General features: G+C 40.9%; 3 protein-coding genes across 7 annotated transcripts in view; 2 read left to right on the top strand and 1 right to left on the bottom strand.

Annotated features, from left to right (window-relative positions):
• coro2aa (coronin 2Aa) overlaps positions 1-3,430 on the top strand; it is a 40,389-nt gene extending 36,959 nt beyond the window's left edge. Inside the window, exons 11-12 of the mRNA XM_056279923.1 lie at positions 99-367; positions 1,122-3,430. Coding sequence (XP_056135898.1) covers positions 99-367; positions 1,122-1,259 — 407 coding nt within the window. The 3' untranslated portion in view covers positions 1,260-3,430. The remainder of the gene's footprint in view (positions 1-98; positions 368-1,121) is intronic.
• A 1,920-nt stretch (positions 3,431-5,350) lies between these two features.
• anp32b (acidic (leucine-rich) nuclear phosphoprotein 32 family, member B) lies at positions 5,351-11,116 on the bottom strand. 2 transcript variants are annotated; one of them, XM_056279645.1, is made up of 7 exons: positions 10,928-11,116; positions 8,358-8,507; positions 8,018-8,140; positions 7,388-7,580; positions 7,002-7,120; positions 6,842-6,908; positions 5,351-6,056 (listed from the first exon to the last, which is right to left on the bottom strand). In XM_056279645.1, the coding sequence occupies exons 1-7, from the start codon at positions 10,979-10,981 to the stop codon at positions 5,977-5,979; spliced, it is 786 nt and encodes a 261-aa protein (XP_056135620.1). In that variant the 5' UTR covers positions 10,982-11,116; the 3' UTR covers positions 5,351-5,976. The 2 variants fall into 2 exon arrangements, with proteins under 2 accessions (XP_056135620.1, XP_056135619.1); XM_056279644.1 differs by having other exon boundaries at positions 5,352-6,059; positions 10,928-11,114.
• Positions 11,117-14,013: 2,897 nt separating this feature from the next.
• Positions 14,014-16,842, top strand: hemgn (hemogen). Of its 4 annotated transcripts, none has more exons than XM_056280858.1 (5): positions 14,014-14,163; positions 14,698-14,788; positions 15,299-15,348; positions 15,697-15,924; positions 16,309-16,842. In XM_056280858.1, the coding sequence occupies exons 1-5, from the start codon at positions 14,100-14,102 to the stop codon at positions 16,413-16,415; spliced, it is 540 nt and encodes a 179-aa protein (XP_056136833.1). In that variant the 5' UTR covers positions 14,014-14,099; the 3' UTR covers positions 16,416-16,842. The 4 variants fall into 4 exon arrangements, with proteins under 4 accessions (XP_056136833.1, XP_056136834.1, XP_056136830.1 ...); XM_056280859.1 differs by having other exon boundaries at positions 14,698-14,776; XM_056280855.1 differs by having other exon boundaries at positions 14,015-14,163; positions 15,299-15,924.
• Positions 16,843-17,167: the final 325 nt, after the last annotated feature.

Here is a 17,167-nt window from a genome sequence, read left to right on the forward strand (position 1 = left end):
GTAGTAGTAGGCCAAGTATAATTGGGAGAAAATGGGGGGGGAAAATTCTAAAAAAAAAGTTATTAATGTGCGCTTCTCTCTCCTCTAACCATGATCAGACCCAGTGCTAATCTCTCTGAAGCCCGGAAGTCAAGTTGAGATGTACCCTGAGCTGAGCATGAGCAAAGGACTGGGCAACTCGCTGGACATGCGTCGATCCCATAGCAGGCCGGGCCTGCTCCAGCTGACATACATTCAGGATCAGCTGGCCACTAAAGATGACAAAGCAGACAGCGATCCTTTTGCCGGAACAGAGGAGAGGAGACGGTCGTCGATCATCAGCGGTCACGACCTTGATCTTTGCTCTCCCCCCAAGACAGAGAACGAGGTACTGGCAAGATTTGGTACAATTAGGCTACCTTTTGGTTAATCAAGTACATACAGATGGGTGACAAATTAAAGGAAAAGCCAATATAAAGAATCTTAGTAAGGTGTTGGTCCGCCACGAGCCTCTGGAACAGCTTCAGTGCTCCTTGTCATAGATTCTACAAGTCTCTGAACTCTACTGGAGGGATGAACACCATTCTTCCAAAAGATATTCCCTCATTTGGTGTTTTGATGATGGTGGTGGAGAGCGCTGTCTAACATGTTGGTCCAACATCTCCTATAGGTGTTCAGTTGGGTTGAGATATGGTGACTGTGAAGGCCATAGCATATGATTTACATCATTTCATACTCATCAAACCATTCAGTGACCCCTTGTGCCCTGTGGATGGGGGCATTATCATCCTGGAAGAGACCACTCTCATCAGGATAGAGATGTTTCATCATAGGATAAAAGTGATCACTCAGAATAACTTTATATCGATTTGCAGTGACCCTTCCCTCTAAGAGGACAAGTGGACCCAAACCATGGCAGAAAAATGCCCCCCACAGCATAACAGAGCCACCGGACCCCCTCACTGTAGGGGTCAAGCATTCAGGATCTTCCTTTCATTTGACACCCGTCTGTGTGTATCCTATTGTGTCTTGATCATTTGGTTTTTCATTGTGTATGTTGATGGTGTTTTTCCTGCAAGTCACCATGGTCTGTATGCATGCGTGTGCGTGTGTGTGTGCGTGCGTGTGTGTGTGTTCTGAAGCTGCGCTTAAAGTTCCACAGGCAGCAGGAGGAGATCCGCCGGCTGAGGGAGCTCCTCAACCAGCGTGATGTTCATATCACACAGCTCGAACTGGAGATTAAGAACATCAAAAATTCCCATACTCACGGCTCTCTCTGAGACAGAACCCTTTTTTATTTGTTTTGTTTTTGTTTTGTACACACACAGCACACAACATTCCCGGTTCATGTACTTATACTCAAAACAAGGACTGCTGTTATTCTCCCACAATGTAACAAATTTCTAAGTCTTACCGACCTGTCCGCTCCTGCCGCCGTCGCCTGTTTGTATGCCTCACAGCTATGCAAGTTTGTCTACTTTTTTTTGCTCCTTTTTTTTTCTTTTTTAAAAAAAAATGCTCTTTTAGTTAATGAGGAAAATGGATGTATTTGCCTGTCTTAAATGAATGATGTTATTGTCTGCTTGTGGTTTGAAAGAGGTCACGGGGTGGGAGCTGACATTCTGTGTGATTGTATGATAACACTGAATTTCTTTACTTTTCCAATTTTTTTTTTTTTTTTTTTTTGCATATTCAAGCTACTGTGTGTGAAGACAGACGTCTATAGTTGTAATGTCTGGAAGGTCAGATGCTAGATCTGTGTGCATGGAAAAAGGTTGTGACCCTGGATATGAATGACTGTATCGTGCTCCAAAGGTTTTCACCTCCCACAAAGCTGCACATGTATTTCAATTACTGGAAGAAGAAAAAAAAACTTATCAAAGATCAAACTATTTTCAGGGCGGTTGATTTTCAGTTCTGTTTTTGTGAGGTCTCTGTATTTGATGCAGAGGAGACAGCAGGGATGTATTGGATATTTTCTATTTATTCTGCTTTAAAAGCTGGGGAAACACAACTTAGAAGCGACACTTAACAAATTTGACATTCAAATCGGACGGATAATGAAAGAGAAGCACGCCACCAGTCACAAAAATGGCAAATGGGTTTCTTCCTGAAGATGTCAACCACTGTGATGAGAAAAAATGAAAGCCATCATGTGTATATAGTAGCTATACACACTACATGCAGGGAACTCAGTGATTGTTAGTTTATCCGTTTACGAAGTCCTTGCTTAAGTTATGGTCTCTCAGAATAACCACAAAGGTTTTAAAAAGCCACAAAGTAAGTAAAGGTGCTCTGTACAGGTGCACAAAGAGAATCCTATAAGAATAAAACAGGATTATGCTCTCGTGGACACTTACGGATGCTCTTAATAATTTCTACCTTGGTTTAAGTGGATGCATTTCTCACATATGGTGCTTTAAATATTGGGTCTACCTATTTTGACCTGAAACAACACTGCTTTCAAATATGATGCGAGATCTCACGTTATGTACTCTCTCAATAGGCCTCACTCATCAATTGTTCGTATGTACAAATTTGTTCTAACACACCCATGGTATGTTTTATCCCTGAAGTTTGTCTCAGAGACCAGTGTAGAACCTGGGTAACCCCTGAATTTAAGCACCAGTTGGTTAACACTGATGTCTTTGCAAGCCTGGGTGATTGCTCATTGCAACAGGTAGATGGTAGATGTTAGGGGGAAGGAATTAAAAATTACCATCAGGCTTTGCTGCTGACTGTTAGACAATCTTGAGAGCTAAAAAAAAATTCCATGGGGGTGCAAAGAACAAATCTGTATGTACGAACAATTGGTAAAGCTTGTACCACATGATGCAAAAGACCCCATCATAATGCAAGCAAATCCACATTGTACTGGTTATGATTTGCTATTCACACCTCCCCCTCAAATGAACAAACCAACATATAGACAGACTCACATGCATACATACATACATGCATGGCTGTATGGAATTGTTTTGTCTGACACTGGCAACCGCTGCTCGGACAAATCTAGCGCAGTAGCTGGCTATACTCATTGACTTTGGTCCAAGAGCACACCAGGCCAAACCCGAACCGCTGCCCTTTATAGACATGTTGCAACGCATTCCCCTTTTGCATTGTTTGTGCTGCTAAAGCTGGCTAGCTGACTTTTTCGAGAGCTGATTTGGCCAATTGTTTATGCAATATTTACTGGCTGCACTGTGTGCAACAGTGTTGTATTCCCATTGTCCTTCATTTTCAACTGAGCTATTGCAACGGGCTTCTATATCATCAACTAAATGGCTAGTAAGTGCCAATGACAAAGCCTCTTGACCCCATTATTTCAGTAATATCTTGTTTACATTGGACAGTAGATGCCAGACCAACCTCATGAGTCGTTGCTCAATGTCATTCACACCCCTGGCTATAGACTGTTGAATGTGGCCATCCCAAAATGTAGCCGGTTTAACCCAACATATATTGTAAAAGATTCAGTGAGAAATAAAGTTGAACAAAAACTATTGTACCTGTCCATTTTTAATTTTGCATTCCTGCCAAGTCTCATGTGGCTCTTTAAAAAGTGACTACTTACTGAAAGTAACAGCTGAAATCCACAAATTATCTTTACAAGTTTTTTTTTCCTTTGAATTTTGCTGATTCATCATCTCAAGTCAAACCTGCAATTCATTTGGTGGGTGGATTATTCATTCATAACTAGTAACAAAACATACCCTTCTGTTTATTGGGCTGAAAAACTTCCAATTTGATTCCACATTTTTGGTAAAACACCGCCAACCAATGACACACAGGCAATACAATATTAAATATCACTGCCAACTACAAGTATTTAGTCATACCTATTGTTTTGTGCCCAGTTGTGTCTGTCAAGTCTTGTGTGCTTATTCTGTCACACTTTGGTATATTAGTGTAAAGAATTTCTCCCATCTTGTCCTCATACTTTACATCTTGCTTCTTTTTTTTCTATCAAGCAGCCAAGTTACCAGTAAGTTATCATTTGATTTCATCATCACAATTTTGTCAGGATAACTGTTAATGTTAGCAGACATCCTTTGAGAGCATGACAGGCAGGATGTAGACTCACTTGTTTATTCGGCCATCCTCCACCTACCCACTTTAGCTGAATGGGTTTTGACATCTTCCACGCTGTATATGATCCTATTAGTCGATATAGCATTCTCTACAAATGACGTGGTTGACACCACGACATCATCACAGTGTAAGCAAGCCAAACTGAAAATAATTACAAATCCGTTTCATTTCATCTTCTTGATATTCAGTGCATATATTCTGACAGTCTCTTGACCTTACATTGAAGGAGTGATGTAGCTGCAGGGTGAATTGTAGCTTATCATGGCAAACGCTCCTGAATAAATTCCCCTTTCAGCTATGAGCTGCTGCTGGGCAATACTCTGAGTGCGTTCAAATTAGCTGCAATTTAAAAAAAAAAGAAAAAAATCACAAAGTTGTGTCATTTTGGTATCTTTAAAATATGTCACTGTATACAGTACAATTATGATGAAATTGTACCACTCCTTTTAATATTGTTTCTAAAATGTGTTAAGACTTATCCATCATATAAATAAAATCAAATGAACATTTTATGTCCCAAATTGTGCAACATTGCTGTCAAGGCACAATATTGCCCCCACCAACCAAGCACAGGAACATATGTAGTATTTTGTCAATGTGTTGTGCAACGTCACATTACTTTGGCTGAGACTAATATTAATTCCAACGCCGCCGTTAACATGTCTATTTGATCAGCTGTCATAAAAAAGAAATAAGCCAGCCAAGCATTTTGCACAGACAGCAGTGCTCAGCCTGCTTGTCACTGCTACTTTCTCATGCTCAGTTGCCTGACTGTTGACTCAGATTAGTGAATTTTCCCCTCCCCCACCCAAGCTGCAACTTGTGGAGGGCTAACCACCATCTCTGCAAAGGCTTGTCTGACCCGTTTGGCTCAAAATTAAAAAGAAAAAGGGCCTTAAGAGGTAGATTTCAAGAGAACACAGCAGTTAACACTCTCCTTCATTAAACAGGTTGTTTCTTTGAGAACGCTGGGCTTGCTTTTCCTTATGGTAGATAAGCATGTAAGAGCATTGCTTTTCAACTTGGTGCCCACATTAATTCCCGTGCAACATTAAATCTTAATTCCACCAAGAAACTAGCTTGGTGAGGCAAGTGTTAAATCCAATGAGGTTACAAAAAAATTAAAAACAAAACTAAAGGCAATTCGAAGCCTAGGTTCTAGACTAACTTGTGCAGCTGCCATTACTGGACGTAAGATACAGTGCTAGATGAGGAAAAATGACTAATATGGCCTCTGCTTCATTCTTTCCACTGACAGCAACACCAGAAAAAGCACAGCAGGAAGAGAGAAAAGCGCAAAATGTTAACATTTTATTTACAAAGTTGTTTGTCATACAGAAAGTAAAAATGTAGCTACAACCTTGATTTGTGCAACAGGCGGCCACACTAAAAATCATGGCTCTCTTGTTGCACAGTTGCCATAGCAATAATTTTATCGGGAAAAATAAGGAACGGAAAAAAAAAAAGAAAAGACAAATAAGAGAAATAATAAACCCAACAACAACAAAAAATAATCCATCCAACAAAATATTAAAAGCACAGACCCAAAACTAGATACCAGTCCCAAAGTCCTCACGCAGGTACACATAGAGGGTTTGACGGTGAAATTGTGGAATGCTGAGTGGTGGGCTGCCTGAGAACCTTGGGGTGGTGGCATGGGCACGATAGGGAGGGAAGGAGGACAGGTGGCTCTTGGTTCAATGGGATAAAAGGGAGGTGGGGGGCAGCTCCACTCGGCCCACCCGTCCGGTACAGTCTTGCCCCAAAAAAGGAGCTCAGAGCTGGGGGGGGGGGCGTGGAGTAGAAAAGGCGGTGTGACTTGGAAGGTGGGTGGATGTTCAGGTGGAGATTTTGAGGGAGGGGAGGGGTTGGTAACTCGGTAGGCTCTCGTTTTCACTTCTGCTCTTAATCTTCATCTTCGTCATCATCATCATCATCATCATCCTCTGGATCTCGCTTTCTCTTCTCGCCTTTGCCAGCCTCTGCTTCTGGCAGAAAAAAGAGGGGGAGATGTCAAATGTTTTGAGGGGAAAACTGAATTTGGTGGAACAAAGCAGACTATAATCCTGAGTATCCTAAGGGTCCTGTCAAAGAGGACTACTTTATGCCTTCAGATGAGTGTGTTCCCTCAGGATGAAGAAAGAACTTAAGTTTATAAACTAACTAAATATGGTCAAGGGTTTCCGCTGTACCCCAGTTTCCTCTTTTTGGGGTTTCAGTTTGGCAAGGGGATTTAAGCTGGGCTTTTTTGATCTGAGTTTGTCTCTGAAAGACTGGGATGTACGATCTATTTAGACAGACACCATGTTTCCCGAGATTTTGGGAATACCCTAAGGGAACGTTTCTTAGAAACCACTCAGACATTATATTTAATGTATTAAACTGATATTTCAGTTATCCTTGAAGGCAACTTCTCCTTTCACTTGCCGTCTCTTCCAGATAGATGTCTCAGCAGCAGCTCAACTGCAGACCAGCACTATGTCATGTTTAAAGAATTTAAGCAAATTTGAGTCTTAATCAAATGTTTGAAGTAATTGGAGGGCCAAATCGGGTGTGCACCTTGATTTGTAATTACATGTAGTTATGAACTCAAGAGAATATTTGTAGGCACACAATTAAGACACAAAAATAATTTGTCCAACTCTTTCCATTTCAATATCGGCTGATCAGGCTTTTGATTCACACAAATGTTTAATATTAATGACAAGGGATTAGAATTTTGTGGAGGGGCAATCTTGCTTAGATTTAATCTGAAAGAGATGACACATACCATCCTCATCTTCATCGTCATCATCATCTTCATCATCAACTTCACCATCCTGACCAAAATCTTCCTCCTTGGAAAAAGGCACATACACACAGAGTATAAGTGACTCGTTGAAATCAGAAGAAACAGCACCTCAGAATGTTTGAACCAAACATTATTTTACCTCATCCTCTCCGCTAACCTCCTCATCATCTTCTTCTCCTTCTACCTCCTCTTCATCTTCATCATCCTCCTCCTCCTCATCAAAGTCCTCCTCCTCTCCATCCTCCTCCTCCTCACCCTCTGCGAAACAAAGTCAAAATGTGTTTGTTAGCCATGGGTCATCAATTCAGCAAACACACATTTTAAGTGCCGTGAAATATACAGTGCAACTGAGATAAGGTTCAAATTGGTTTCTATTATTTTCGCAGCACACCCCACTCAGACTTTAATTAACACAATAAATGAGCACACTGTATCTGATAAGATTACAGTTTAATTTATTATAAACTGATAAAAACAAAAAACAAAACACTAGCACCATCAAGCCTCCTCTCTGAGGCACCTTACCTTCATCATCTTCATCGTCAACACCATCTCCATCCACCTCTCCATCAGAGTCTGAGGCTTCCCTGTCCTCCATGTCGTAACCATCCAGGTAGGTAAGCTGTGGCAGCAGTCTGAACACACTCTCTCTGTAGTCATTCAGGTTTGTCACTTCACAGTTAAACAGGTCCAAACTCTTCAGGTTGTCCAGCTTTTTCTAAGGGTAGAACGAAACGAGGCATTCTGGTGAGTAACTGTTGCATCTTAGTCAATGTAGCAGTGGTACTATGTAAATGTATACACTCCATTTAGCTAAGCAGCGTTTCATGTAGAATTCACTTGAGACACAGGGGCTAAAGTTTGTAATATCTGTACAATCGATGATATATGGAGTACAGTTGAAATGAATTTGAATTGAATTGAAAATTGAATACAGTTAACGAATGCAAAGCCAACACTGTGGCCAAGTATTCCAAACATTCCTAATTCCAATACTCCTCCATATAGACACGAAATCTAAATGGGGTAAAATACTTTAAATATAATCCCTGAACCCACAGGGATTTACTTTATAAAAGAAATGGGGTATGGAGGCAGTCAAGTCTGGCAAATGATCCTATTAAATGCCATTTATGGCTACTACATCACACATACCAATGGCTCAAGCGTGCTGATGTCTTTGAGTTTGTTGCCACTCAGGTTTAGATGTGTGAGATTGGGAAGTTTCTCTGCTAAAACATCAAGGCCACCACTAATTCTGTTGTCACTCAGCTCCAGCTGAAAAAAAGAGAGGCAATATTACTCTCAAATGGCACATTCAAATACATTCACTAAAACTAATAATACTAATGACATCCATGTAATATTTTTAATTTACAGAAAACACTGAAATTCCGCTTGATTAAATAGTAAAGAAAAGCAATATTGAACAAATATGACCAAAAAGAACAGAAAACAGGTGCACATCACTTATGAGGGTGCAAAATCACTTTACCTTTTTGAGTTTTCCTAATTTCGGCAGATTGGAAACGGAGATTAAACCAACATTTATCAAACTGAGGAACTCCAGGTTGACAAACTCAGCTGTGAGGCCTTCAATTTTTCCATCATTCGACCGACAATTATCAAGAACGAGTTCTCGAACCTGAAGAATGGAAAAGTAACAATTGTAATAATCAATTTATATAGTTTCATATCTGCTTTGAGACAAGATGCATCTCCAACCCCGACTGTCTTATGTGTGAGCGAACATCAAAAAGTCAAATAAAAAACCCTTGATAATACAATGCAAATATGTATTTTTTTTTTACTTCTGGGTGAACCACCCCTAAGTGACTCCTGAAAATGAAAGCTCAAACTCAAGAGTTGGAAGACAAAAACATGAAATTCATCAGGAAGGCAGTTAATGCTTAGCTAATGGTCGCTACAGTTTCTCTTTAAAACGTGTGTTGTGTATGTGGGGGGGAGAACTAATTTCTACACGCACAAATACTAAAACATCCTACGTGAGGGCGGGGTTACTTTTATTTAAACACGTCAGTTACAAAGCTTGCGCAATTGAGGTTCCACAAAACAATGCAAAAAAAAGTTATTTTAACAGATGAGCTCATCATCCACCGTAAAGACCGCGTTTTTTAAGAAAAGACTTAAAAACGTCAGAATCTGCAACCAAAAAACAGTCGTGTCGTAATATTAACGTTTGGCCAAGCAGCGCAGTCGTTCTGCTCTTTAAAAACAGCTCTACCTTCCCCTTCGGGCCCAGCGATGCAGTCACTAATGACAAATGCAATGGGTTTTTTGTTAGCATGCTCGCTACAGGCTAGCCATTGCCCCTTTTAAACGCAGCCGTGCAGTGGAGGGGCTGCAAGAGAAGTCTGCCTAACCCGCCATTAGCCAACACAACGGCAGCGGAAAGGATTGCGAATGTTCCTAGTAGAGTCTTGTTTTCTTTCTTTTAAGCCCGAAAATCGACTTAACGGGGGAAACGGGACACCTTGTCGTCGAGCGGGCAGCACCATACGAAAGTCTGTTAGACCGCATCGTCAGCTTTTGAGTTCAAAAACGCGAAGAAAACGTGCAGAACGGAAATCTAGTAAAACAAAGATGGAGAGAGTTCCTTTCTCCAGAGCTTCAAAGACGACAGCGTGACAACATGGCGATTCCTGAGATACAGTATGCAGTTCTCTGAACGACACTTCCGAAAGGGAAGTTTCTTTTGTTTTTGAACAGATTACAAACACCATTAATTTACACATCCGTTTAGATAGTTTGAGTTTTTCCTTCTCTCGACGATAGTTTTTTAAACGAGTTTCTGCATGGCGACGCGACGAAACGCGGAACGTCGAGATTGGGTTTGTCCACGCATCGGGCGCTGTGCACCGGGGGTCTGGTGTCATTCAGAGCCGTCGGGCTACAAACTTGACCGTTTCTAGGGGGGGGGACGACGACGTGTAGTTCGTCTACGATTCGACATTTTTGTGGCTGACTCGAAATCCACCATCGGCGTTTTCGTGTTTACAGTGCCTCGTATGTTTTTTTTTAGACCCGTCGTATCGAAGCGGTAATATGGCGGGAACAAAATAATAGCTGGCTGGTTGCTGTCGGGACTTATTTCAACTTGAACTGTAAACCTAATCACACGTCTCAATGACAGACCCGCGACAACGGCGATAAGTTTATAAATGCCATATTCGTTACTACTGGATTAACCGAGCTCGGCGTACTGATCAAGGGTGTAGGCAACATATTTAACTGAATTACCCTGCTGTACACTCCCTCTATAACTTATGTTGACCGGAGTGAGCGGAATACAGAAACAATAACGACGCGAATCTGTAGCCGTCGTACGCGTTGAAATGCTGTGTTAATGTTAGTTACAGGGGCTCAGTTAATTGGCGAAGATATGGATGACTCGTGAAGTGACTATTATTTGTTGGCGTAGCTGAATGTTGGTGTTGGAAATGTCTCTGAAGACACAGACCTCGCCTGTGATCAGGGATGATCCGTTCACATGTTACAAAATTTCAATTTCATACGAATGCCTAAGAGTTTAAAGTGCATTTTAACAAAGGCGCCCCATTTAGCAGTTAACGCTAGCCACAAACATGGCTTCCAAGGACTATATAAAATAAGCCACTCCGTGAAGCCATAACGCAACGTAAAAGAAGCTATTAACCGAAAAGACCGCTGTAAATAGAAGTTTATAAATGGAGATGCCACAATAGGATTAGATTGTATCGTGTGTGCACCATCGACTAAGGTGGCTGCGAAACGGTTAAAACACTGCAATAATGCCAGCAAGCTAAAGAATCGGCTTTTGAAAGTAACGATTGAATTGAGCTTTTCTCGTCTTGTTGCCCCTTCACGCCCAGTCCTAAACGGCAAAATGGATTAAGCTTGTTCGGCGTACTTTCCACCCTTTTTAGAAATAAGAAACACAACCTAAAGCCCATGTGGTCACCATTACGTTAGCTACACAGGTCACTCAGAAAGCAAGAAAAAGTAGCAAGCTAGCTAGCAAGGGTAGCCAGAAAACTAAGGTTTGGTTTATAAAGCACGACTTACATCAGATGGTGTCCTGTTTCTTAGCTCCAAGTAAATCCTCTTTTTCATGTCCATCTTGCCCTGTGAAAGTTCAACTTTTCCCTCTTGGGTCTTGGTGGATTCTTCAGTCCAAAGGCAGAGAGATGCCTTAATGGAGGGAGAATATGGGACTGTATAATGAACTGAGCCAAACGCTAAGTTAGTCGGGGAGAGGAGAAACCATGGAGGGAAACGGGACTGAAACAATATGCTCAACAGCGCCTCCCCTGTCCAGAAACACTCATCGCTTTAAAAAAAAAAAAAGGCAATGCAGTCACCAAACCTGACGCTGCTTCGACACAGTTCTACGGTGCAATTTATTTTAGCAAGGAAAGTGCTGTATTACATAGAAATAAAAAAAATAAAAATAAATCAATTCCGAATTCGGCTCGGGTATGTTACTTATCAAACGTTGACTGGGTAATATGCTATAAAAATTTCCGTAAGCAGCTCAATTAAAGCAAAATGACAATTACCCGTTTTTTAACGACTAAAGTAAGTCATAGTTAAATGTGTTGTTTTGATCGAAAGTGTAATGATGGCTTAGAATAACATTGGTATGTGTGTAGTCTTGAGTGTTACTGAGATAATCGAGGCCGGTATCCCGACATAAACGAGCCTTTTTAAGCGTCACTAATACTACCTGTTGCTTGTGTAAACATGACGTTTTCATATCTCCAAAGTGTTTTTTTTAATGCACAGTTTTCATTGTAACCCGAAGAACACTGCATTTGTAATCGTTTATGCGAAGTATGATCAATAAACTGCACAACAACATTTGATGCTTTTTAGCCCATCATTTCATAAAAACCTATTCCCCCTTTTTTGACAGAGTCAAGAGTACAAGGAGTGTATTTGGTTTGCAGTGAAGAGAGCATTGTATATGCACATGGTGGGTCGCCCCCTACCCCCACCCCCACTACTTCCTGCTTTGAACCGAGGTCCCTCAAGCAGAGGTGGTTCTGTGTGCCAACCTCCAGAGCCATACACCACACCCCCCCCATCATTTACGAATAGATTTTTGCAAATATGCAATCATGAATAAGCGTCATATCAAAGTGATCAGGGAAAAAAATGTATACAAAATTGTAGTGCAGCCGGGGATTTTACTTTTTAACATGCATAAAGATGCATTATGGTGATGCTTGATTCAACAGTGAAATTGAACTGGTGTAACTGTCAGACAATTTTGGAAATGTGGACTTCTTGAATACTTACGTTATAACTATTTAACGCTGGCTATTTGGAGCGCCCTATCTCACCATTTGGATGTGTCAAAATTCATGCACATCAAACTGGGTTTTTTTTTAAGCTGTTGACAGAATGCACCAGGAGGGGGAGCTACAATATCTATTAGGACGTTCCTCAAATGTGGGAGTTTTGGTGTGCCACACATGGGTGACAAATGTTCTGCTTACGGCTCAACAGTCCATATTGATCGTAGTCAGTGGATGACACATGAAGGGGTACATTTTACGGCTGTCTTGTGTATTGCCAGCCGTGTTCAGTCATTTCAATAATTTGCCCACCTAGATCTCAGCACTTATTCTTAAAAAAAAGTTTAAATATATGCATCAGTTTTTATGTCTGCCTTTTCACTCTAAAAACTTCAAGTAATTACAGTGTGAAATGGATTTGATTAGCGTGCAAATTTCTACACAAGCATTTCTTCCTCTCCAGTAGTTCTTTTAGCCACTTTACAAAAATAAAACTTGACAAAACTTTGTACTTTTTGACATTGCAAAGCAAGACTTAGAAATATGCGAAACAGGTTATGAAGTAACTGTAATTTGCTTCCCTGGTAGAGTTGTTCAAAGTTTCCAAACGTCTCAGGATTAGACCTCTAATCTGCAAATCAGCAGAGTGCTGAGGAATTTGGTCCCATTTTACATAACTGACAAATACATACTACTCTCAAAAATATTATAATTAAAAAAAACTTTAGATTTGTTACAGAACTGTATTTCTTTGAAACTGTGTGCTTGTGCAAACGTGTTTGTCGGTGTGAACATGGAGGTGGATGGATGAGAGTCGACTCCTGATTGACGTGAATATCCACTACTGAAACCTGAAGTGTGCGAAGCGTCTGCAATACAGAGGTGAGCAAATAAGGGGCCTCAACATTACACAAGTATTGGAAGCAGTTTGTTCTTTACTCTTTCCAGGGAGTTATTCTCTGAGCGGCTCAAACAATATACATCCAACCTCAATGTGTTGTGAGAAGATTGAGAACGCGCCCCAAAATTAGACCACTCCCCATCCACAAGATAAGATATGCATGCAGCTCCTCTACTGTCACATTGCCTGCATGGTACTTGGCGGTTTTGCTACATGGTAATCTGCCAACCATAGTACTTGATGATGTGTATTTTAAAAAGGGAGCATCAGAATTTTAGAAGCCAAAAGATTAAGGTGTTATGTGACTGTTTCCTGTCCATAAAAAGACCTTGTAGGCCTTTCAGGTGACGTTCTGTATGCAAATTAAACTTGTATAATACCACATTTAAAGCTAAACTGGCTAATATGTTACACTTGGTGTACTTAATTTGCTCACTTCCAAACCATTAGACAGTGTGCATAATTGTCCAAAATTCAGTAAAAGCCAATTATTCCCTCTAAAAAGCTGCATTGGTACACCTATTTTTAATGTCTGCTTTTAGCTTTTCCAAGGCTCACTCTGTTATAGCTAACCCAATTTAGGCCGCTCACACACACACACACACACACACACACACACACACACACACACACACACACACACATACATACACACACACATTTAAATTTCTGAGTCAGTTTGTTCAGTCAATTGGGACAGCTTTTGCTCTACAGGCCTTCGGTATAGATTTTAGTAAAAGGTCATAACATAAATCCATTTGGGGTTCCCCTAATATCACGTTCACATACACACACCGTACAACCAAACCCACGGCAGTTCACCCAGTCTGTTTTTTTTTCTGCCAGTGCCATGCCAACTCCTCCACCTTTACAAATATGATAAGAGCAAAGCTACAAGAACTCTCCCAACAATATGGTAATGGTTAACCAGATAATTCTTCAAGGGGTGGGAACTGAAAACTGTCACAAGTTATTTTGTCTACTTTTGTGCTTTCCCGCTCTCGATGAGTTGAGTTCACTCATAGCAGGATTCAGAATGGAGGAGACGTTGCAAAAAGAGAAAGGGGAGTCGGAATTAAAAACTTCTGATGGTAACCAAGGTAACGTGGAGCCTTTCCTCTTATTTTATTCTCATGAAATCAAATACCTGAATAGTATTAACAAACACATCACTTGGAGTTGGGTCTAAATTTACCAAGGAATGTACAATAGGAGAAGCTATTTATCTGCAAGATGTTTTATCTAAGTCAATCTATTGGCATTATATGTATACTCAGGTGTGTTATGGCAAAAACAATGATATTTTAATCAACATTTAACTGTCATCAGTATTATTACAGATGAGAGATTAAACCATTAGTGTCGTAAAAAGTGGCCTGAATGTGTAACCCCCCCCCCCCATGTGTTCCTGACAGACACAAACTTTTTATGCTAAATCCCATCAGTGGGGTGAAAGTAAATGTAAAATTTCTGAAATCATGAGAGGATACAGCAAATACTCTCCTTAAGTGGTCATTAATATATTCTGTACTGAACACAGAAATGTAACAATTAGTAGTTGTATGCATCCTTGCTTGTTTGACTCGCCCTTTTTTTTTTACTTTAACAAAAACATTTTTTGAAAAAATATATAGGTGGGGTCCAACGTCGGCTGCGGGACAGAGAACTTCTCAGGAAGAGAAAAGCCGAGGCAGAAGAAAAGGAAACTATCCAGTGGGTTTTTGGGTAAATTTGTGAAACAGGACAGTTATCGTTAGGAAAGTGACCCACAGGTGTCAGTTAAGCATGTTTGGAAAAATCCAAGATGGTTTAGTTTTGTACTGCCCCCTCCCGGGCTCTTAAGAGTTTATTTAAAAGCTAAAGATGATCTGATATCCATGTAAGAGTGCAACATCACACTAACTCATCACTATTCTTTTACAACGGCAAGTAGAAACGGATGCAAGGATTTTTGTAAGGCACTGAACTAAGTAACAAAATGTTTGGCTTTTAAGGTGACCTTAGACATGCACATTATATTTTAAACTGAGTTATTGTCAGTCTGCATGCTTATCAATTCCCTGGTTTACACTGAATGTGGAGCAAGAGGAAACCAAAGGTTGCTCTGATATTTATAACTATTGACTCCCCAGATCCAGGTCAAGGACTTTGTACTATGAGGATTGAAAAAATATTGCAAACAACTGTATCAGTGTCCACTGTCTAGGTTGATTATATTTCATTGTGTTCTGTCAGGGTGGAGAGCAGAAGGAAAAGACCAAGAGGCGAGCAGAAGAGCAGTGCAGGTAAAAGAGGGAGACCAAGGAAGATGGCCACTGTGCCAGATATTCCTATCGCTCCAGAGGATCCAGCACTTGCACCAGGCGCCCCTGCAGAAGTGGTGGCGTCTGAACCTGCAGAGGTTATCCCAGCCCAAGCATTACCTACTCTTATCCCATTCCTTTCTGTGGGCAGTGAGCCATTGAAATCTCAGCCAGCATACGTCCCCACTGCTGCTACTCCAATAGCTGCCCTTGCCTCAATCGAAACCCCTGTTCTTACACCTACATTAGCCAGTTCCTTTGCTCTTGCTTCTGCTCCATCCCAAGCCTTTGCCGTGGCCCCATCTCCAGTTTCTGTCCCCACTCCTTCAGCTTCTGCTACACCTCCAGAAGATGAACCAGCCCCGGTCCCAGATCCAGCCCCATCCGAGGCCTTGTCCCAAGGCCCTGTTTTAGCTTCAGTTGGCACTCTTTCTGTGCCCTCACCTTCTTCCCTTTATACAGAGTCACAGGGTAGTGCAGACCTGGTTCTGATTGAAGACATAGGCTCGGATGAGGATGAAGATATCTCTCTGTTTCAAGAAAAAAGAGCTGCTGCAGGTATTAAAAGTGATGTGAAAAAGCATTAACAGACTTGCCATTGTGGCTTTTGCCTACAACCTGTATTGTGGGTGTCCCCAACAGTGTGCCATTGAGAAGCATATGCATGTCCGTCCATCTTTGTTCCACCCAGACACTATAGCATCTGATTTTACTGGATAATTCATTCTGTCTGGTTGAAGGTTTATTGATGAAAAAGGCCTCTGTAGTTCTTCAGCTAAAAAACTGCCCACACATGGCTTTCGATGACACATGGTTGGAGATCACTGCTGTAACTTGTGGGAATTGTAAAATTGTGCTTACGGCTTTGACTAGTTGAAGAATGTTGATCTTTTGTCTGAGCCCCACCCCACGATCTAATTGGTATTTTTCTGTCTTGTGTAGAGCTGAGTGAAGAACCAACTGTCAGCGTGCTTGAACAAAATAACATCTTCTCAAATCCAACTCTAAACTCTCCACCTCCTCCATCGGAATATCTCCCAGGAAATTAATGCTGACATGTACCTTCAGGATACAGCCTCAGTTCAGAAATTTATACAGGCCAAGCTACTCAGTAGTCAGATCTGCATGTGAGAGTTTACTAATGTGCAGCTCGTCAGTTGATGGTTGCTATCATGTTGAAAACATGCATTTCTGGATGCTTTAAACGAAGAAAAAGTGTCAATTAAAAAAAAAGTCTGTGCACTTATTTATCTTATATTCGTGTTTTTGCGCTGACTTTATTTTGCTCTTTCCTTCTTTTGTTAAGTTTACGTAGGTCTATTTTGTATTTAATATACAGCAGTTTGTGCCAGCTTCTGTTCAGTAGTAAATTGTAATTAAATTAGAGGCCACTACTTTTTTGTGACCTTTTTTAATGTTTTTCTGAACATTGTAAAAAAAAAAGTTGTTCTACGTCGTAATAAAAGAGCACTTCTCGTGGACACGTTTGAGTCTCATCGTTGTCATTATTTACCTACACATGGAAAACGGCAATAAGACCAACGATGTAATTTGTTGTCCAAACGTAATTGCAGCAGAATCAAATGCCGGCGATTTTTACAACTTGCATGCACGTTTCATAATGTTAATTCTAACTCTGACTGCTCTTCAAAATCTAAGACAACAAATCCGTTATTTAACGAGTAGCCGGACCGTACGCTGTCACGTGACAAGCCGCTGATTGGCCAACACAACATCCGCGAACGCTTCCGCATTGAGGATCACGCACGTGTATAGCCTTTGAAGAGCTGGCAGGGCATCG

The sequence above is a fragment of the Lampris incognitus genome, chromosome 5 (genome assembly GCF_029633865.1).
Source record: "Lampris incognitus isolate fLamInc1 chromosome 5, fLamInc1.hap2, whole genome shotgun sequence".
Classification (NCBI taxonomy): Eukaryota; Metazoa; Chordata; class Actinopteri; order Lampriformes; family Lampridae; genus Lampris; species Lampris incognitus.